General features: G+C 39.2%; 1 protein-coding gene across 1 annotated transcript in view; it reads right to left on the bottom strand.

The window, feature by feature from the left end:
- The window catches only part of LOC122797020 (dynein axonemal heavy chain 5-like), a 93,443-nt gene that overhangs the window by 13,956 nt on the left and 55,613 nt on the right, over positions 1 to 23,874 (bottom strand). The window contains exon 5 of the mRNA XM_044065789.1: positions 3,246 to 3,436. Coding sequence (XP_043921724.1) covers positions 3,246 to 3,436 — 191 coding nt within the window. The remainder of the gene's footprint in view (positions 1 to 3,245; positions 3,437 to 23,874) is intronic.

Here is a 23,874-nt window from a genome sequence, read left to right as displayed (position 1 = left end):
ATCATCTAGAAACACTGGGATTTATTAACTACTGATTCCAACATCAGAAAGATAGTAGGGGATACTCTGAGATTCCTATACAAGAATAAGATGAACTTGAAGAGTTGTTATGCTATCCAGATAAACACAGGTCAAGCACACGTGAAGAGGGGGGAGGCTATACGAGACCATGTAGCAATTGCAACTACTGCAATTATATTGACACCAGTGGGTCTTTGAGCATCTTGACAATGGACAAAGATTCAATTTTAAGATGAATGCTACATGTATGACTTCAGATGTGGTTTACCTTGCTCACTGCACTTGCCGGGCATTTTATGTTGGCAAAACCTGAAGGGCTCTGAAGGATAGGATTAGGGAACACTTTTATGGTATATGCTGTGCTTTCCTTACCAATGCCCTATCTAAACATGTTACTAATACTGACAGCAGACATACATTTATGTTCATGGTTATTGATAGGATATTTCCCAGTGCTCGGGGTGGTGACATAAGAAATTTGACTGAGACCAGTGAGTTTAAATGGATGATAAGGTTAAGAGCTGACCAGGTTTGTGGACTCAATGAGAAGTTTCCACTTAGACCTATTCTTAAGGGACGTGGCCTCAGGAGTTGATATGGCCACAGGATTTGACTGATGTTGAATTCACTTTTTAAATATTTAAAAGTATTCTTTATGTGTGTTTTTTCATGATATTTATTGTTTACTATCACTTTTTTTGTATATGCTGAAATGAATGCTTTTATCCACATATCTTTTTTATCATGTATTATTTTTATTCAATGCATATAGTTAATGGGCTCTTGACTATACATTTTTTAAGAGTTTTTAAGCATGTGATTGCTTCTTTTCTTAATGATTGGCTTGTTGTTAATTGAATTGCCTATAAATTATGGGTATATTTTTTCTGCACATATGGTCTGATGAAGCAGAAGTGAAAGTGCTTACCAAGTTATAGTTGTTAAATAAAGCGTATTTCTCTTTTTATTTTATCCTCAGCTTATGTTTTATTCTTTGTTATTCTTATTTAACGTTTGTTTTTTTTGGTTTTCCAAAGGATTATTCATTCCAGTCCGTGCATTTTCGGCATTAAAACACAAGAATATTTAATGTTTTGCCTAAATATGTTATAATACAAAGTTTTTAGAGGTGTGATAACATGGCTCCATTTCAGATTAAGCTTTTAACATACTCCAAACTGAAATAATGCTTATTGCAAGATATAAATCTACCAAGAACATAGTCTTCTTTATGATGACATCTTATAATTTCTCATTTAAATAGTAATAAGAATGGTTATAGAAATTACATAGGAAATCCAGTGACACAAACATCTTTACCACCTAACAATACTGCTTTAATAAGCAGCTCAAGCACTTGAAGAGCCAAGCAGGGGTTAGTGGAACTGAGTGGCTTATGGTAGCTCGCCCATCCTGCAGGGTAGAAAATGGTTGTCTCAGTCAGCTGACTGCTCCTGTGCAAATGGAGACTTGCATGTTCACAACAGCTTTAAGACCTGGGGGATGTGGACTAGGTGATCCCAAGCCAGTGATGGTACCTCTTACAGTGTGTGTGTGAGTGTGTGAGTGTGTGTGTGTGTGTGTGTGTGTGTGTGTGTGTGTGTGTGTGTGTGTGTGTGTGTGTGTGTGTGTGTGTGTGTGTGTGTGTGCACCTACTTGCCATGGGGTAGAGTATAGGATGCCCCATGGTGATGAGGGTACCTGTGTCAGCCTCTGGAGGGATGGGGTTAGGTCAGGCAAAAAAGAAAACATGAATGGCTGCCTGAATGACTCTCACACAAGGGGTGAAGGAGGATTGATAGGTTGTAGAGTCTGATGGTCAGCAGAAAGTGGGAATCAAATTATAGAAGTGATACCTGGCTCCAACCCCAGCTAAGCCCTACTATAATTATCCCTTTAATGCATTTCTCCTCTAAAACATCTTGACAAATTAATACTCAAAATCATTCTAACTTACCCGTCTTCTTTCTCACATTCAATATTCTTCATCCAAACACTTTTTATTTTCCAACACTCTCAAACAACATTGTAAGTAATCTGCACTCATGATCATTACATCACTTGTTGTTATAAAACCTCTCTCCATGCTATATATTGTACCATGTTTTATATCATAAGTAATACATTTGGTGGAAGTCACTCGAATATTACTGATGTTTCTCAGAGATGTATAAACAGTACTGAAAATACCAACTTACCTGCTAACCTTAAATAATCTGTCTTTAACAATATGTTATAATTTGTTAACATGTAAACATTGTATTAATTTATATCAAGCTTTTCTCCACAAGCCTCAGCTGAAGAAGGGTTCATGCCCAACAGGACTTTCCCGATCAACAAAAATAAATAAATAAGACAAACAAATAAATACATTGTTAAGAAACCACATTTTTTCATGGATGAAGTTGGACTACAAAACTGAACAGAGTTTGCAAACAGCAAACTGTGAAATACACTATGGCAGTGCAAGACCAGCAGTAGAACTTACAGATGTGGCAATACAACAGAAATAACACAGGTAGGATCATAGCCCTGTGGGCTACAGTTCACAGGTACTGAACACAAAGCTAAGTGAAGCCTTAAGGAACCCACACTTCTTAACATTCATGAACGCAAAACTGACATTAGTAACCCAGGTGGTGGCAAGAAGCATTAACAAAGGTACTGTGACACTTCTGACACTACGAGAGAATAAACACAGCCTCATATTAAAACAGAGAGTTGCACTGATGCTAACAAAACTCTGAAGGTTGATACTATAAGTGCACTCTAAACCCACAAATATGAATTGCATAATTGGGCTGACTATTGTCAGCAGGTAATGATCTATATTAAAAAATATACTACCTCTATTCTGTTTTTTTTTTCTGGTTGAAACACCTGATAAATAAGACACAGTTTTAAGAACTGAATGCACTACTGCTAACCAGATTTAAAGCTCGGTTTAATGGCAGATGAACTATAGGCCTCTTTATGCACTTGAGACATTTGGTACCAAGTGTGAAGTAAGCCAGAACTGTATCTGCTAATCTAAAAAAAACATACATATGTTATTGCAAGTTATTGTCAGGCCTAAAAAGGAACCGTGGCTCTTCCTCCTCTATAATACCTGCAATTCAGGCATGAACAGTGATAACCATTTTTCAGTCCTGTTCACCCTGTTGCATTAATACTTGTCATTTGTTTATTATGGCAATTTTAAGTACAGAAACTAAAGGCCATACCTTGGGTATCCGTTCTTTACTCCACTGGCTTACTCCCTTGGTGATACTGACAATGTACTCCACAGCTCTATTGAGGGCCTGCTGTACTTCATCCAGTGCAGGGACCATGACAATATTTGGGATTGACAAAGTTATGTTTGTTCTAAAGATTGGTGGATTAGATGTTCTCTGCTTGTTGCTGTTGTCATTATCTGGCAAATGGAAAAAATAATGGTGAAAACGTTAATTCTGAGGACTCAAAAAAGAAAGCTATTGTTACATTAGCAAAGTTCAATGAAATTTGTGCAGTGTACATCTAAACATTTCAAACATTTTTTCTTTGCATAACATGAGCCAGAAGGCATCTTAAGGCTGGCTCATATCACCACAGTCTTGCAAACGGCAACTTTGAATATCAAGGTACCCAAACCAGTCAAAAGTCAAGGTTTACACTTCCTGTATTATGAACTCCAAGAGTAAGACGATGTTACTGAGAAGAAACTATCTGCCCATATGTTGGTGAGGTCTTGGGAATAACCAAAGGGAGATCCCAGATCATGGATGGAGGCAAAAAAGGCAAAATGCAATATTAGTGAGCCAGTATCAGCCATTCAGCACAAATGGGCATGTGTACTGCAAATACACTAAGTAACCTTAGTAGAATAACTCCTATTAACTGATTGAAAACAAGGAAAATAAGTAATAGAATTAAAACAAACTTGTATGGCGCTGTACCAGTTATCTGGCAACCGGTGGAGTTATGAAATAAGTGCCATTCAAGAAAATGGATGCATGTATATTGTGCACAGTGTTATTTGAATTTATATTTTGCTTTGTATTATATTATTATTATTGTTTGTATTTATAGTATTGTTACTGTTTTGGAGATTTTCTCCTCGGGCCTCCTCTGAAAATGGACTCCTGGCCCAGTCGGACATTACCCGGTTAACAAAAGTAATAAATAAATAAATAAATAAATGTTAGCAGCCAACTGATGGAACTGGAGACTATAGGAAATAATTAGAAGGGGCAGGTAAGACGGCAGAAGAATAAACAAGTCATTATATAAACAAAATGCTGCTTTCACTCAGCAGATGCCCATACACAGATAGGCTAAAAGCCCGGTGCCTGTACTCTGTTTCATATAGACTCCTCAGAGGTGACCTCTGTCTGGCATACAAGGCGATCTCAGATCCCAACTTGATGGGACTGCTTCATATCCACAAGTCAAACTCCACTCAATTAACCCATCCATGCAGCCTCAACCTGGTATGTCACATCAACAGGACTTCTGACAGGACAGATTTGTGTCCCAGAGACTCCCCCATCTATGGAATAAACTCCCTCTCCACATCAAGCAGAGTACCTCTTTACCCCTTTTTAAGCACAATCTGGATAACTGGATGGGAAATAAAAAATACATCCTTGGGATTCCACCCATGTTCCTGCTGGACAGAGGCATCGGGAGCTGATTTGTCTATGCATGGGCTAAACTCTTGGCTAGGCTTATAAGGGCATAAGGACCAATAACCTAGTAACTTCCTATGATCCTATGAAAATATAACATGTCAGTTGCTAAAAACTGGTGATCAGACTGGTTAAATCTCTTTGAAGACTTATTATTAGAAAATACAAACTGTACAGATTTTCTATTTCTGAACATTATTATTATTATTATTATCACGTCTACAAAATAGAAAAAAAAATTAACAATTATAAGTCATCTTAGCTGGCATCTGAAAATTCAGAATACATTTCCCACTTTACCCAAATTTGCTAAGACCTACAGGAGGAAAAAATATTCCAAGACATCTAAAAGGCTCTTTAAATGGAGACATAATAAACAAGTAAATCTAGGATGTAATAGCTGATCAGATTTCAAAGCTCCAGGACTCCTTCCAAATGCACAAACTGTTAGGCAGTTTGAGCTGAGCTGCCTAAAAAAAGACAGGTTTGAGTGCCAGGCCTTTCAGAGCTTCACTGCCAACTGAGAGGGGTAGGCTGAACCTTGAAGGGACACAACCAGAAGTAAAAAAAGTATACACATATACACACAATGGCATAATCAAAAATATAGGGGGACAGAGGAATTGGGTGGCTACTGCAGCAGTGATCATTCAAACATCTACTGTCATGTTATGTCTACTTACGCAACTGTACAAAGTTCATCATATTAATCACTGCTACAGTAGCCTTAGCTGTATGGATAGATTACTGTAGCTTACAACATTTGGGAGCTGGAGAATGGTCCTACCAAAGCTTGATCTAGACCTACAGAAGGAATCAAGATTGCAATGCTTTGTATAAGTATGTACATAGGATCATTCTAGAATCCAACCCTTTCCAAAAAGCCATAAATAAGACAAGACCCTGGTAGAGGGAGACTTGATCCTGCTTAGAATAGTTTTGTTGAGGTGAAAATAAAAAAAAAAAGGTAATAGCCTGCGACAACCATTTGCAAATTGTCTGTTTTGACACAGGGTATCCATTCTTACCTTGATAAGAAATGAATAAGTGATCTGAAGATCTGAAAGATTTTATTTTGTCAAGATAGTACCAGTGTTGTCTGTGGACATCCAAGGTATGGAGTATCCTTTCTCCGTCATTTTTTAGGTTCATGAAAGAAAATAGGGAGATGGACAGTTTGGCTTAAAGTAAACACGGATACAATTTTAGGCATACAAGAATGACTGATTTTCAAAGAATGTAAACCACCAACGACCAGCAAAAAACGATAGTGAACACGCAGTAATGAAGAAATAATGATTATTTATTTATAATTCCTTCAAATCCAGACCGGTTTCGGCTATTCAGCCTTTATCAATGAATACAATAAAGTTTTTTTAGTGTTTGGTTGTTTGCTGATTTTCAAAGAAACCTTGTCTCTAAGGAAAATGAGATAGGATTAACTCACCATAACAGCTTGCACCTCAGATACTTTTCTTGCAGGGGTCAAAGTAATCAGTAAAACAGTTTTCCATGTTAAGAACCTCAGGTCTGCCTGATGAGCTGATTCAAATGGAGCAAGTTTCAGCTTCTTTAACACAAAATTAAGATCCCAAGGAACCACTAGGTTTCTTGAGGTCTCTTACAGAATACTTCTCAAAAGCATTTTCACATGATAATGCATTGAAAGAGGGGGATCACTGGCAGACATGCTGAAATCATCGATAAATGAACCTTGATGGCAGATTACTAAAGGCCTAAGGATAACATTTCAGAAAATACTGTAAAACCAGAAAAACAGTAGCACTGAATGGGTGCTGGTTGTGTTGTTGGCACCAAGAAGAAAACCTTTTCCATTTACAAATATATGATTTTTCTAGATGTAAGATCTACTGACTCCATTAGTACCTACTGAAAGTCACAGTAAACAAGTGCCTAAATGAGAATTAAAACCTTATCATCCAGGCAGTTAGCTAAAGTTGATTGGGGTTTGGGTTTGTCAAACTAGTTCTTGTGTGCATCAATCCATTCTGTGAGGAAGCTTGTTGTAATTGTCCCTGGCCATTTCCAAAAGAAGAGAGAATGACTGTTGCCTGGGCCAGAAAGGAGTCACCAAAATGATACTGGAGAATTCCTTCTGAATCTTCAAAAGTGCCCTGGATATCATAGGAAAGGAAGGAAAAGCATACAGGAAATTTAATTTTCAAGGTAAGGAAAAGGTATTTGTCTTCCAGGCCTTTTTGCATGGAAGTCCTGTAGCAGAATTTTGCCAGCTGATTGTTCAGAGAGGAGGCCAAGAGGCCTACTTGAGGAACTCCCCACAGATGTACCAAGTCTTAAAAGGCCCAATCAACTAGTTGCATTTGTGAGGGTCTGCTTTTCTCCTGCTCAGCTTGTCTGCACACAACTTTGCACTGATGGGATATAAGACGCCTGTAGTGTGAGGATATACATTGAGGCTATATCCCAAGCTAATACACCTAGTCTACAAAGGGGGTAAGACCTGGTTCTACCTTGCAAATTGATGAACCACATGACTGTGGTATTGTTTGCAACAAGTTGAAGAGATCCAGGAGAACAAAGATGATTAAGAAAGTTGAGTGCCTGGTGTGACAATAGGAGGTACTGCCAGCCATGCCAGGAGAAGTAGGTCAGTGGATGTATGACTCGTGCCAGCACAGCTGGCAGGAATTTTGTAAATAATTGTATGTCATTTGTATATCAATTTGATTTATATAGATGCTTGTGCTGAAAATGTATTTGTGAGGTTTGCTTGTGTTAAAATGTATCAACACTGCACCCTGCTGGAATGAAAAGAAATGCACATGTATTATTGTAACTGAATTAAATGTATATATTTTAATAGAGGATACTGGGACAGCAGAGGTTAACCAGCTAGTTTACTTTAAGGAAAAATAAGGGACATGTAAATGAGCTGCTAAACCATTAAAACAGCACACCACAGTGAATAGGACCAAAGAAAGTGGATCTGGAAGAAGCTTTTGCTCATTAGCTCATTAAAAATAGGGGAAGCCCCATACACTGCCATAAACATTTAGATGTGTATTGTAGCCATCTATGCTAAACTCCTGACTCAGCTTCAAAGGGGGATACTATGAGAACCTAGTGTCAGGTGACTAGATGTCATTCTGCAAGCCATCTTCGATATTATATTTTACAGAGAGTAATCTCTGAGTATTGAGTATTCTGTTTTGGGTAACCTCACTACAAAGACTGCTCACGTATTTCATTGTGCCTTACTATATCAAGTAAGTTATTAGGGATTAGTAATTCTCCTAGACTCAGTCAGGAATATAGCAAAGCTTAGTTTAGAGATTGTTTTTTTTTTTATTTTTATGAGTCTTTCCATCAGTGTTATTTTCAATATCTCCTGTGATTTGAACTCTGTGGTTTACTGTAAATATACACTTAATATTTTACTGTTCTTTTATTATTTATTATTAAATATATTTAAACTTTTCATTGTGGCTGGTTCTTCTTAAAAAATATTTAAGCTTTGACAGTATTTGCACACATTTATTTTGTGATAATGTTGGGCACTCCTGAAAGCCTTGCTGTTTGGTCAACATTACCATTTGTTATAATATTAACTTCACTCAGCGTAATTGGATACACTTTTAAGAGCATTAGTCACTGACTGGTGGCAGTGAATCTACCTTATAGTCTGGTCAAAGTTGGTAGAGTAGGTTATCTGTGCCAGCCATTCCCAGGTGTGTGTGTGTGTGTGTGTGTGTGTGTGTGTGTGTGTGTGTGTGAGAGCGCGTGCTTGAACATTAAATCTCAAAGTGTGTGTGTGTGTGTGTGTGTGTGTGTGTGTGTGTGTGTGTGTGTGTGTGTGTGTGTGAGCTACTTGGGGCAGGGACCCAAAGCACTGGTTTCACAATGCCAGTGGGGAGCCTTATTGGGGACCTGGGGAGAGACAGATAGAGGCACCCAGACCCCAGGCTGACTGTGTGCCCTGTGAGCTCTTAATGGAAATTGTGCTTGATGCAGAGAGGTCTGCATCTGGAAATACTGAGTGTATTCCATTTGTATTCCAAGTGCATGTCCCTCTCCAGTGTCAGTGGTGAGGATTCAGGCTCCTTGATTACTGGCCCAGTGTGGGAACATCACATATTGGTGGGATATTAATTGATCTCCTGTAGTCTGTAAGCAGTTGTCACTAAAAAAAGATGATGTACTCTCAAGCAGCCACAACGTAGACATAGTTTCATATCACAATAGTTTTATTAACTTTTCGTTAGCTTAGTTAGTCAGAGACAGCAAGCAAAGATGTCAGCAGAGGATTATGGCAAGCTGAGAAGGAACCAGTTGGGTGAGATATGCCAAGCCAAAGGACTAGTGCATGCCAAGCTGACTAAAGGGGAAATGATTGCAGCCTTAATCACAGATGCAGCACAAACCAGCAACCAGGAAGATAACGAGTCTGGCCTTGGGGATGTACAGCTCTCAGAAACAGGACAATTCAACTTTTCCTCAGAGGACTTCAAAATCCATCTAGAGTTAAAGAGACATGAACTGGAGGCCAAACATTTGAAACTAGAATCATCAGAGAGACTGCAGCATTTGGAAGCTGAAGAAAATGAGAAACCACAGCTTTTGGATGTCAAAGAAAATGACAGACTGCAGCATTTGGATGCCACAGAAAAATAAAAGCAGCATCAACAAGAGAGGGAGATGCTGACTCTTCCCCAGGGTCATGGAGATAATGGAGAAGGGAATAACTGCACCCCAGAAGCAATAAAGATCAGTAAATTTCTGCCACAGTTTACAGAGGGTGATAATTCTGATAGTTTTATTCATATATTTGAAAGGGTATGTAAAGAATATAATGTTGACCAAGGGCTCTGGGTATGGTTCCTGACCCCCTTACTCCATGGTAAAGCTGTAACTACTATTTCGAAATTGTCTGATACAGACTGCTTAAACTATGATACCATTAAAAATGTTTATAGGAATGTTTTAAGCTAACACCTTAAGCTTACAGAAAGTTTTGTGAGCATAGACACAGGGCAGATGAAAGTTTGTGTGATTCTATTGCTGAGTTAAGCACTTATTTTCATAGATGAATGAGTGGGTGTCAGGCCACCACTTTTGAAAAGCTGGTAGACCTTTTGGTGAGGGAACAAGCCCTTAGCACTTTGCCTGAAGACATGACAATCTGGTTGGCAGACAGGGAATGCAACTCTGCAGATGAGCTGGGGCAAAAAGGAGATCTCTGCTTAGCAAGCAGGGCATCACTGCACAGGAAAGGGATACCCACTGTTGCACATGAACATAAGGAAACCCATGGTGGGCAACCTAAACTGCCCCTAAAATAGTCTGCCAGTAACAGGGAAAACCACTTGTTCAGATACACGGCCAGGATCAAGGGTTAAATGTTTCAAATGTAACCAGTGGGGCCATGTACCATATAGATGTCCACAGGAGCAAGGAGGGGGGACCAGCAAGTGGGAATAACAGAATGTCAGGGGTAAGTTGTCTGGAGACAACAGGGTTATCAAACTACCATTAGCGTTTGTATCCTATCTTGGTGCATGGAAAACAGGCCACTGTCAAGAGACACAGCCTCTGATATAACCATTGTGAAGCTGGCAGTGGTTAAACAGGAGCAGTACTTACTTGGGCAGTCCACTCCAGTCAGAGCTTTAGGAGGGATCCCACTCCAAACGCCTTTGCCCAGGGTTCACCTTGACTAGGATAATGGAAAACGAAACAAGCAAGTAGGTGTGCTTGAGGATATCCCTGCAGATGTCTTCATAGGGAATGATTTTAATAATGCAATACCTTGTGTGCATGCAGTGACATGCAGTCAGGCTCGGAGACAGGCATGTGGGCCTGGTAGCCTGGGGGAGACCTAGGCAGACTGCATCCCTGAAGCCAGGACTGGTGATGTGGCTAGTTCAGAGGGGGGTCTTCCCTGTAGCAGTGAGCATGAAGATGAGCCACGACTGCTGGTAGATACTGATGTTCCTTTGGACAGAGAGACTGAAAGGGCAGAGGTGAGTGGTAGTACTCAGGCTGATGGTGAGGCACCGCTGTCAGAAGAGACCACAATTCCTGTGGAAGGGGAGCTGGGAAAAGTCACAAAGATGGAGTGGAGACAGACTCAGCTCTCAGACCCTACTTTACAGGGCTTAAGGGAGGTACCGAGGAAGGCACCTGATTCTCAAGGAAAAGGGGAGTCTTTATACTGCAACAAAGGGAGGGCTAGAAGGTGAGGTAATACAACAGTTGGTAGTGCCCACAGGCCTACCATCTGGCACTTCTAGCCATATCCCATGACATTACTTTTGCAGGTCTTATGGGCATAAAGCATACCAAGAGATGTATTATGCAGAACTTTTATTGCCCTGGGATTGCCAGGGATGTAACCGGGTACTGCAGGACCTGTGAGCAGTGCCAAAAAGTAGCAAGGCAAGAAAGGCCAAAGCTCCTCTGATGTCTTTGCCTGTGACTGAGGAGCTGTTTCAGAAGGTAGCTATGCATAATGTGGGGCCTCTGAGTACCCCAAGTTCCACAGGGAAGATGAATAAACTAGTGGTAGCAGATTATGTTACCAGATACCGTGAGGTGGTAGCTCTGTCCTCCATTGGGGCAGAGAAGGCGGCAAATGCTTTGCTAGAGATTTTCAGCAGGTTAGGTTTCCAAAGAGAAATACTGACTTCCAGAGATGCCAATTTCATGTCAGACCTGCTGGCTGGTCTGTGGGAGTGCTGTGGAGTGAAGCATCTAAAGACAACCCCCTACCATCCCCAGACTAATGGCCTTGTGGAGAGGTTAAATTCTACACTAAAGACCACGCTATGGGCATTTGCAGACCAGTTTAAGAGAGAGTGGGACAAATGTTTACCCCATCTGTTATTTGCTTACAGAGAGGTACCCCATAATCCACAGGTTTTTCACCCTTTGAGTTGCTGTATGGGCATACATTGTCGGGACTTTTAGATTTGATTCATGATGAGTGGGAGGGTTAGTGTGATTTCCACAAGTAGTCTGTTGTGGCATATGTCTTAAAGCTCAGGCTTAGGTTGCTCACAGGCTTAGTCCAGGAGGACCTGGATGGAGTCCTACAGCAGAAGAAGGTCTGGTATGACAGGAATGTTCGAGCCAGAGAGTATGCTGTGGGACAGCAGGTGTTGGTGCTCATTCCTGTCAGACACAATAAGCTACAGGTAGCTTGGGAGGGACCCTTCAAAGACTGGTAAGGAAGGTCAGTGATGTTAACTACATAGTAGAACTGCTAGGCAGGAGGCAGGAGGCAGGGGCCTAAATTGTACCATGTTAACATGATGAAGCCTTAAGAAACACCTGAAATATGTATAAATAAGGATGTGATGATAAACACCTTTTAAAGTGTTACCAGAAAAGTTAAATAAGGGAGAAACTGTAACAGGTTATGAAGAGACAGAAAGAACCAGAACTGGTCTCCAAGTAATTTCTTCGTTTTTTTGTAAACCTTTCCCAAACTAGGAAGGAGGAACTGGCTCTATTTCTCCCTGACACATACGCTGAAGGACAGGGGGAAATAACGAATTGTGGTCTGTCAGATGAGGAAATGCCCACTGGAAAGAAGGAGTTTTTTCCTACTGCTATCTCTAACCTAGATGGATGATCTTCAGAACCCATTTGTTTGAAATTATCTGTTGCCAAAGAAAGAAGTGGAGATTCAGAATGTCTGTAAGGGAAAAGGGACTGGCATGATCCCTAAACAGCCACTCTGATTTATTGGACTGTACTTTGTTTTGGGGAGTTTATGTCTTCTTTTTGGAATCCCCTTGCCACCGATTCTTAAATGTGTATTTACAAGCATTTTGCTGTTTATTTTGTAAAATTGGATGTGGGGTTAGAGAATCCTTTGGATAATTTGGAAAAGGAGGGCTGAAAATCAGAGATTCCCTGTATCAGCTTACCCCTCTCATCACACTTATTAACATCTACAGCATATGGACCAAAAACTAAAGCTCTATCCAAAGGAGAATTTAAAATTTTATTTTTTTCACATCATCTGGGAGGTTCTGAGAATGCAGCCAGGCAAACTTCCTCAAAACATTACCAGTGGACATAACCCTGGAAAAAGTATCAACAGAGTCATAGACAAACTTTAAACAAGTTCATAGGTAGGTACTAGGCTATTGGCCCTAGCCTAGCCAAAAAGGTACCCTGGCTTTCACCACCCAAGAAAATTATTTTCTGTGCCCCTCTCGAGCAGAGCCTCAGAGGTGATCCCTGGGGTAAATTTCCTATTTCCCATCCAATCGTCAAGATTTTTCTTGAAGAGTGCTAATGAGGAGCTTTGTTTGATATATATATATAGGTAGTTTGTTCCAGAGTATGGGAAGTCTCTGGGACAGGAATCTATCCTTCCAGCATGTTCTGTTTATTGCGATAACAAGATTTAGGTCCCTAGAGCCAAGTTAAAGTTAAGTTAAGTAGAGTTGTGAAATTCAACATGGAAGAAACAAAATTATTTAAAGCAGATTTTTTTCTTCACAAGAAGAAAATACTAATAAAACATTCTTCATACTTTTAGTCAGAAAAAAACTTTAACATATGAGCCTGACAATTCAGAAATCTGAAAATTAAAGTTGCAGAGGCATATACTTTTTTCCCCACACATCAATTATTTTCCCATCATTGTCAGAAAGTGTAGGATTGGAATTAACTAAACGTTTAGCAGTAGTAAAATTAACTAAAGCTATAGCTGTGAGGTCAGATTTGGCATGAATGCATAAAAACTGAGATGACCGAGGAACTTTATACAATCTATCTTCTGTTTAAGGAACTCTGCAGGCAGTGATACACATCCTCCAATGCTGACAGCACGACAGGAATGAGTGAAGGTTCTGGAAATTTCATTTGTAACAGCTCGTAGTATTTTCTGCAAGTCATAGAAACTGTCATGTTGTCCCACTGTAATCGGTGGCACATTCTGGTAATAGTCTCAGAGAAAGTGAAAAACCCCATTGGGAGAATCAGATACTGTGTTCTGCTCTGAATATGAATCAGAACTCTAAAGAGAGAACCTTGCAGCTGTCCCTTCATTTGCATGTCCAGATTCAGAATCTTGAATCTCTTCAGGAAAAAAGAGGCACCCCTTTCCTTTTATCAGAAACCACCTTATAAAATGGCTCAATAACCTGAATTAGACTCTATGCCAGATCTAGTATTTGAGCAGGAGCAAATACATGTTTAGTTTTCCATTTTTTTTAACAGGAAAATGAGGCCAACAGTGTTGTTAATGGCAGCAGCATCTTCCACAGGGATTGACATGACATTCTGACTTAAACAGGGAAGACTTCCCAGTTCCTTCACCCAGAACCAACAAAAGAGGTTCTCCCTTGACTACTGAGGGGCCTCAACAGCTGCAGAGGCTAACCCCAAGTCCATAGTGGATATAGGTGCTATACCAGAGGGATCCTGGAAAAAGATAAGTGGCCTGAATAACCAGCTTTGGCTACTCCAAAGTTCACCACCTGTGGTTGAGGCTAATTGCTAGCCTGCTGTGGTGGGAAAGGCCGTTTGATTAACTTTTTCTTTTTATGGTTGGAAGAAGGACCAACCATGGGACTGATAAGTTCATTCCACGTTTAAGCAAAATGGTGCCTCTTTCCTGGGGAAAACAAACAGCAAAAGCTAGTAAAAAGTTCAAGTTTTAAAAAGTAATTTTTTCCGACAAAATCATAGTAAAAAGCAATTTAATATACTCTGTCAAATGGTTTTAAATTGCTTTTATTAACTTTTAAACTGACAGGAAAAATGCATGCTTTTGTTTATAGGTACAGTTAAGTCTTGTTGACATTAAAACACAAACTTCTAGATAAAAAAAAACCTTCCTAACCAGGAAAGTACATTTAAAGAATAAATTAAAAATGTGGAAAGTTTTTCCACAAAGGGAACTTATTTGCCCAGCAATGGAAAGGCACAAGCCAACCATCGATCCTTGAAAGCTATCAGAGAAGGCAGAAAAGCTATGAAGGGTTTGGCACTCAGTCCTGCATTTTATAGGCAGCTCAGCTCATGCTGCCTAATGGCTGAGCATGTGAAAGGTGCCCTGAAGCTTTGGAAGATGTCCGGCTGTTATACCCTTGGCAGGATATAACCTATAGATAAGGCTACTGCAGAAGTGAACAATATGATAAATATCACTTGCATGTACTTAATGGGTCATCCGCATATTTCCAATGGATACTCAACCTTTGTAGAGGATTTTTTGTGCTTTTATGGCTAAATAGTAAAAAAGAAAAACAGTATTTTGTTTTTAAAGTTCAGTCAGAGATACAGTTAATGGCAATCTGAAATCTTGTTTACCTCATAAGCTTACAAACAAGAATACGTATTTGTATGCCATGAGTTACCACCCAAAGTTAGTGAGAGAAAATGTCATCAAAGAGCAGGCGATTATATCTCCCTGATTAACCTCAGAGGATGTTAACTTTTTTTAATGAATTAAGGATATTAAAAATATGATTCTTGACAACGGATACACTACCTCAGTAAAAGATAATGAGCCAGATTCAATAAAGCCTACACTAATTGTACACTGTTCTGAGTGAACAGACAACAAAGACATAACACATACACATACCTTCTTCCTCCTAATTTTAGATTTCCTACTCATATTCTTGCACCTTTAAATATTGACAGGGATTCATACAGGTTACCAGAAAATGGAGACTACAGGTACACTTAATGTAATCTTTCTGAGTGACTAAAAACACAAAAAATGTGATAAGAATTTTATTGAATACATATCATGTACACTTAGTGTACACTTATTGTAGGCTTTATTGAATCAGGCCCAACATTTTTGAAGAAGTAGCATCAAAAAGAGATGCCATGTATGGCCCTATTCTAACAACTAATAGTGACCATACAAATAAGGCTAAGACACGTCGATACAGGTTTAACATGGTGTTCACTTTAGAATTTTCTGTTTGTACTCCATCAATCAAAGAAGTCACTTGTAGCAAATGGAAAATACTGAACAGGGTTCCAGATATTTTTGAAAGGGCAGGTATTACATCAAAATGTGTGTACAAGTATAACACAAATATGAAATTGCTAACTGTGTCTATGGCAAAGCAAGGCCAAGAAGACAAAACTAACAACAAATGTAAAGGATTTATCAATTTTTTTTTGTAAATTTTGTAGAAACAGCCTCTATACCATGGCTAGTAATTATTCAAGAAATGTGGGTTTCCAATTCACTTGATTGAAATTCAACTTTTGTTGTGATGCATGCGATACATTTTTTATAGGGAAGACATCACATAAATTGTCACAAAGAGTGAACGAGCATGCTTATACTATCAAAAACAAACAAAAAACTGAATACATGGTATTATCACGCAATGTTTTGTATTAATTGCAAAAGAATTTTTGTGTAAGATTATGTAACATTAGATACCAAGAAAGATGATCCAGATACCTTAGTAGTAATCACACCCTTTATTGGAAATTAAGACTTTAGGCCAACTTCATTCCTGGTTTGTATAATTCTATTAACATTTTTTTATTTATTTTATTTTATTTTACATTTGTTGACCGGGCTAGTCTGGCTGGATAGCAAGTCCATTTTCAGCAGAGGCCCGAGGAGAAAAGCTCCACTATCTACTAGTACATTTCAAAATCAAAAAGAATTTTTTTTTACAGGAAAAATACATTATTAAAACATTGCAAGGGAGGTATAGAAACAGTAAAGTAACAAGTTTCCACTTTATAAAATAAGAAAGATATAATTATTCAAGTTCATCAAATTTACAGAGAAAGGTATAATACTTATAGTTTTAATAGAGGAAGGATCAGAAATGGAAGTTGGAGTGGAGAGGTAGGGAGTAGAGGAGTAGAGAGTAATAATTTAGATAATTTAGTCAGGTGTGCTGCAGGAACAGAGCCAGTGGTTTTGGAAGTATAGTTTAATTTTCTGTTTGAAAAGAGGCAAAGATGAAGTCAGAGTTATGTCGGTAGGAAGAAGATTCCAGTTCCTACCTACAGTATTAGTGAAAAGACAGTCACCGCAAAGTTGTTTGACTTGATTGCTTTGGTCATTAGTTTATGAGCTGAGCGTAGGGAGTTGAGATTGTTATAGGGGATTATCAGTTGGGAAAGTATTGGTGTGTGGTCAGGTTGATATAGTATATTATGAGCAATCGAGAGTTGAGGGATAAGCAAGTAGTTTTGGAATTCAAGCCAGCCTAGAAGTTTTAGGTTTAGACAGTGGTGGGTTCTAAAGGGATTACCAGTGGCAAAGCGGGCAATATTATTGTAGCAGGTGGTTAATTTAGTTACATTGCTTGTTTTAAGATTTGTATAAATAGATGAAGCATATAGAAGTGAAGATAAGAGATGTGATTGGGCTATTTTAGTTCTAGTTGCTGGGGTGAGAAAAGCTTTAATTCTATATAGGGATCCTATTTTCTGTTAACTAATTTGATGGTGTAGTTAATGTGTTGGTTAAAGGAGATTGTTGTCGATAGTTATACCTAGCAGTTTTGTAGTAGAGTCAGGTGAGATGATAGTGTTTGTGTTAGAGGAGATAGAGAAGTGTAAGGAGGTAGTACGAGAGGTGGGGGTGAAAAGGAGAAGTTTAGTTTTTGGCGTTAAGTAGGAGGAATCGTTTAGAGAACCATGTTTCGACAGTATTAAATATGTTTTGGGTGAGTGAGATCAGTTCTATGGTGGAAGGAGCAGAACAGATAAGGGTTGAATCGTCTGCATATTGAATGCATGTTGCTTGTGGGATAGCAGAGTGGAGATCATTGATGAAGAGAGAGAAAAGAAGGGGACCAAGAATGGAGCCCTGAGGAACTCCGATGGAAATTGGCAAAAGAGAAGAGATATGGTTTTCCCATATGACTGCTTGCTGCCTGTTGCTAAGATAAGTGAACCATTTTATAGTTAGGTTGTCGAGTGATAGAGATTTGAGAATGTTGATTAAGAGAGAGTGATTGACCATGTCGAATGCTTTTGAAAGATCAATGAAAAGAGCAGAAGAGAGAAGATTATTGTTGCGATTTTTGTTGATAGTATCTATAAAAGAAAGAAGGGCAGTGGTGGTGCTGTGATGAGGTCTAAAGCCATGCTGACATGGAGCTATTATGTTGTGAAGAGACAGATATTGTACTAGTTGCTGGTGAATGCATTTTTCCATAATTTTTGCTAGGGGTGAGAGTAGAGCAATAGGTCTATAGTTGGAGTAGTCAGTGGAGTTTCCTCCTTTATGTAGAGGAATAATGTGAGAGACTTTCCAGATTTCTGGGATGGATCCTTCTTGGATAGTTCTGTTTATGAGTATGGATATAGGGTATGCGATTTCTTTGGCTGCTTTTGGAGGAAAAGAGGGTAGCTTATCAGCTGAAGGAGTACAAGGTTTCAGTTTGTGAATGAGTTTATAGATGTAAGAAGTAGAAGTAGGTTTTAGAGAGAAGTTATAAGAAGAGCTAGCTGGTTTGTTTGGGGGGTAGTGGTTGTTGGCATTCATTTGTCTAGCTAGGGATTGAATAGTTTCTGAAAAAAAAGAGTTAAATGTATTAGCAGTCAGGAGAGGAGTGTCTGGGTTGGCATTTAGTGGGGAGGGAGTTTTGGCAGTACCTGGGGAGAGGAGTCTGTTTACAGATAACCAAAATTGTTTGGAGTTGTTAAGGTGTGTTTGCTGAAGTTCACAGTAGTATTTTTTCTTGTCTGAGATAACAGCTTTTTTAGCTTGATTTCTAAGCTGGCGGAAGTAAAGGAAATCAGGGGTATTTCTGTGGCATCTCCATTTGGTCCAGACTTTATTTCTGGTAAGGATGAGTTTTTTAGTGTCTTTGGAGAGCCAAGGGGCAGTTTTTGACTTCATTCTAATGGATCTTTCTGGAGCATGTCTATCAAGAATGGCTAGGAATGTAGTATTAAAGAATAAAACTGCATCATCAAGAGGAAGTGTTTTTAAGGAGTTCCAGTTACAGATGCTGAGATCAGCCTGAAAAAGGTTTATATTAAAATTCTTGGTAGAGAATTTGTTGGATATTAGGGGTACTTACACAATCTGACTTTTTTCTTGAAATATAAGTTAGGAAGTGATCACTGATATCATCTGGCAAGGTACCTACGTTATATATTTTGTTATTATTGTTTGTGAGTATCCAATCTAATATGCTTTCTCTTTTAGTGTGCTTATTGATTCTGGTGGTAGAGGTGATAGTTTGGGAGAAACTGTGTAGATTAATATGAGAGGATGGATTTTCAGCATTAATATTACTCCAATCTATGTTAAAGTCACCTAGGATTATTGTTTCTTGTGGGTAGGTGGTAGAAACCCAACTAAGAAAGTCTTCTAATATTGGAATATTGTTACCTGGAGGTAGATATACGCATATGATATAGAGGGCTTTTTTAGCATTTAGTTGGAGTTTAGTTATAATGGCTTCTATTTTGCTATCCTGGTTAGGACATGTTGGTAGAGTAGTAATGTTAAGTTGATTTTTAAAAAGGATTGCTACTCCACCACCCTTACGTTTAGCTCGGTCTTGTCTAAGTATGTTATAGCCTTGGGGTATTATCTCAGAATCCTTGGTGCTTGATTTAAGCCAGGTTTCTGAGAGGCATAGAATGTCAAAAGAGTGGGTCTCTAGGAGGGCATGAAGGTGGGATATTTTATTGTTTATACTTTGAATGTTAAGGTGCCCAATGAGGAGTTGGACATAAAATCCATTCTTAAGCAAAGGACAGTTAGCAGTGTCATAGGCAGCACACTCACCTTTGGTACAAAAGACTTTGTGTTCTATTCCTACACCAGGTAGATGGATTGATGACAATAAGGAGGATTGCTGCAGTCCTGAGTAGGTCATCCTTTGAATGATTCAATAAACTGCTACCCCATCTTAGTGGAAGCTCAGGTGGATGCAAAAGATTTCAAGGCAGCTATCGAAAAGAGCAGGGGAAGTTTCCCCAATGCCTTGGCCATTTTTTTTAAATAGTTTAAATACCCCTTAGGGTCTTCCCTGAAAAGAAACCACACGCCTAGTGGGACCAACCTAGTCAACAAAGGATAATAAAATAAATAATAAATGGATTATGACTGTTATCACATGACCCAGTTTCAAGACACATGACTAAGTGTTCTCTAATTACCTTTTAGCACAGTGGGATGGTATTTATAGCCATGGTTATTTTACTGCTTTATTCTGAAGTCTTTGAATGAATAAAGACAAAAACACTAAACTACACAATCTTTTATCTTGTTTCTTACACCTATTTTGTTTATTTATTGATTTTAATAGTACAAATAATGGTCTGCTTCCAAAGCTTGACACTGAAATGCAGCTGTGGTATTTTCACTGGATTTTTTCAAAAGGTGTCAGTCCTGTGACATCAGAAGACTGGACTTCAAAGGAGATGGGTATTTCCCCAAGTCAGATCTTTGAAATGATTGCTGATGCACTGGGAGTGACATCATAACAGAATTAATAATGCTTGTTTGGACAGGAAGGTAGGCTTTTTGTCTGAAGATTTGGCACTCTGCCGTTGATGGCCATTCTGGTTACCATCAGGGCTGATTTATACAAATTTTTGCATGGCAGTGAATCAGGAAGGTACTCATAACAAGTAAAAAAGGAAGATCTACAGGAGAAAGATTACAGTTACTAGCTGAAGCATTTTGGCAGAAAAGATGAAAGACCGTAAGGACTGTCCATTATGCAGTGGCTGATATTAATGAAGTAGGAAATTTGTTTCCATCACTCGGGCTGTAATAAAGGCCATAAGAAGGGTTTGGATGCAGGTTTAAAACAAAATAAAACACTGCAATGTGAAATTAGCTAGAATCAGAAAGCTGCATTACTGGAATGGAATCACTGCCTCATTTAATTCTGTTCACATTGGTGACTAGTTACATTCCATATTGCTTACTTGTGAGTTACGCACAGAACTAATGGTACTGATTCAATAAGGATCTCTGCCATTCTAGGAGTAAACATTGTAAGTCAGACTGCAGAACAACATACTGACTTTTTTTATATATTTGCAGGCTAACTGGGGGAGAAAATAGTTTAACTTTTTATAACCTAGACTTATTTTAACGTGAATATAGGATTGCAATTACTGCTAGAAGTATGAGGCTTAACCAGGTAATGTTGGTTATTCCCAGGGTACAAACAGCCTAGTTTCTATAAGTTGTCATCTTTCCTGAATTGAACCAACCCAAGGGAATAAAGGAATGCTTTAGTATCAATATATCTGAGATATAAACAGAGTTATGTTAGGAGAGCAAATCTGGACAGAAAGCCTGAATAGTGATAACAGGACTCTGATAAGGCAGAAAGATATTCTCACACATACAGCATATTACTAAAATTTTGTAACATTATACTGGTTGTTGTTGTTCTTTTGGCTTTTCCTGGTTAGGGGTTACCACAGCAGAACTCCGGTCCACTAATGATTGGCAGTAGATTTTTATGGTGCCGAGGTGCCAGCTCAACGCCCAACCTTCAACAAAGGCACACCCATTATACGCATGTTTTTCGAAAGTCACTCAACCGTGGAGAGGACATGCAGACTCCACACAGAATGCGCTCCATCCGAGAATTGACTGGGAGAACCTCTTGCTGTGAGGCAACAATGCTACCGCTGCACCACCGCGGTTTATTCTTGTAACATTATACTGGTAATACTTACAATTACTTAATATCCTATAGCTATGTACGCCTCAAGTGCTGTGATGCCCCCCCCCCATCAAGTGCATGCTTATTTTTAAGTTTATCTTGTATTTCTGCATAGATCCTAAAACTGTCTCAGTGGAAAAAGTGAATTGATTCTTCTTAATCCTATATTTTACTGACATTACAACTATGGTAATACCTGTCCCATTTCTGTCTATGCACAACTTCTTCCTGCTAGTGAATATGATTATCTGTATCCCCACACTCAGTTTCAATTAGCTGAACTTATCTTTTTCCAACCATTCCCTCCTCATTTTATTGAATACTAACGTTTGATGGTTGGTACAGGCACATTTACTTGGCTATACACTTCTCCTCCACTACTGTGTATTGCAGAGTGGATATTTCACAGCATTTATATAGCATTATACTGCGCTTTCGAGAGTTGTTTTGTAATTCGAAGAGTATATTAACATTTCTTAACAAATGTCTAGTACCTATAATCTCAAAGATGATTACACTATATAACCACAGAAAAGTGACTGTATGTAGCGTGCAAAACTTTATAAACATTTATTCTCTGACTAAAATAATCGTGGTTTAAGTCCAATAAGCAGTTGCAATGACCTTTAATTATAAAACCAGTAGATCCTTTTCTGCCATGCTCTAGATCAGCAAGAGAGGATAAAAGTAAAAACAGGAAGTACATAGGGAGTGGATTGATGATTTCAAGCAAAAGCAGCAATAACTTCATCTGTCTGTTCACACTGCAATGTCTATTTAGCAAGTTAAATGGTGCATTGTACGTATTGCCCATCTGCCATCTTCTCTGAAAAGTGGAATGTTTCTGTTACACATAATAAATAGATCACCATACATTTTTTTCTAGGTTCTTTATGTGCCCTGGCTGCCAAGAGTCCCCCACTGGATTTGAGCCCATTTGTTCTCTCCCAAAGCCATGGAGGGGTCATCAGTCAGGCAGCCAGGAGGGTTGTTTATGCTCTCACTAACATTTCAGCTATGAGAATGTTTCCAGTGGCCCTAACCCCATTCCCTGGGCAGGGGGATATGCACACTGGTACACTGTGGAGGCTGCAATACATTCCTCATGTAGGTGCATGTTTCTGCACACCCACAATGGCTCTACTGTTAAGTAATGCCAAATGCCTGCCCCAGGCATTGATGTGCATTAATGCCCTCTTCCAAGAGATGGTGGCATTCCATGAACTAATCTACCCCAGCCTCCCCTCAAAAATAGGCAATCTCAGCCTTCTCCCACCTGATTCATCAGAAGATCAAGCCACTACCTTCAACTCATGTCACCTGTGCTTTATTCAGGGCTTTATCCCTCTACACTATCCGAGTTGGCTGAACAGATTACCAAATAGCTTTCCTAATTTCAAGACTGCAGGCTCAATTTACTGGTGCAACAGAAACCTATAGGGTCTTCTTTAAAAAAAGCATCCAGTTTATAAAGACAATAGTACCAAGCAGTTGTCAGTTGTTGTCTCTGAAAGGAAGAGCTCAGCATTCCAGGAATTTTTCAAGTGTTGCCTTGCACTGTTCCTGTCTTCATGGCCATTCCACACATTGCTCACTGGCCACACCCTCTGACTGCATTAGTAATGCCTCACAATGATATCATACTCATGCCCACAAATTCTCTGTTCTACTTTGAACGTACTACAAGGTGGGTAAATTATTTCTGACTTATTCATTAAGGAAACAATATTTTCATGAAATGATTTTTCACAGATTTTCTCTGAATGAAAAAGAACCATTTTCTGTCAGCCCTGAAAACAAAAAAACAACCAAATTTCTGCTCTTCAGTAAGGTTTTGTGCCACATTATGAAATCAATTATACAACTGAAAAAGGGTATTGTTACTAAGTTTATTTTTATTCTGTTTTAATAACCCTGAAGATCAAATTTTGCTGGCCCATTCTTGTTGCCACTAAATCCATTTACAACCAGCATCATTTTTCTTTTTACTTTATTTTATCTAATTATAATCCGCGGTGGTGGTGCTGCGGTAGCGTTGTCGCCTCACAGTAAGATGCTGCCCGGTTCAATTCTCAGCTAGAGTGTCTTCTGTGTGGAGACATGCGTGAATGGGCGTACCTTCGTTGAAGGCTGTGCATCAGGGCTGGCAACTCGGCACGTAAAAATCTACTGCCAATCATTAGCAGACCGGAGTTCCACTGTGGCGACCCCTAACCGGGAAAAGCCGAAAGACACAACATTGACTAGATAAGCCCACTGGATAAAATTCTCCCTTTTCAGGGATGACGCAGGAGCACTGTCTGGTTAAGTGACTTGTTCAGGGTGCAATCCCCTGACAGTTCCAATGTCTATGCAAGAGTGTGCGGGGTGCAAAGCCCTCTGCATTGTAGACAGGATGGCACAGCAACCCTTTCTCAGAACTCAAGGATGCCACACTTTGCAGGAAGCAAACATGTTGAAACAGAGTTTTGACAAGTTGCTTCCCACTTCAAAGGACTAAGTGAAAGAAACATGCTGATTCATTCACAGGAATCCTGCAC

The sequence above is a fragment of the Protopterus annectens genome, chromosome 3.part0 (genome assembly GCF_019279795.1).
Source record: "Protopterus annectens isolate FY-2018-M chromosome 3.part0, PAN1.0, whole genome shotgun sequence".
Taxonomy (NCBI): Eukaryota; Metazoa; Chordata; order Ceratodontiformes; family Protopteridae; genus Protopterus; species Protopterus annectens.
The sequence above is the reverse complement of the archived record's forward strand: the minus strand, read 5'-3'. Positions and strand labels throughout refer to the sequence as shown.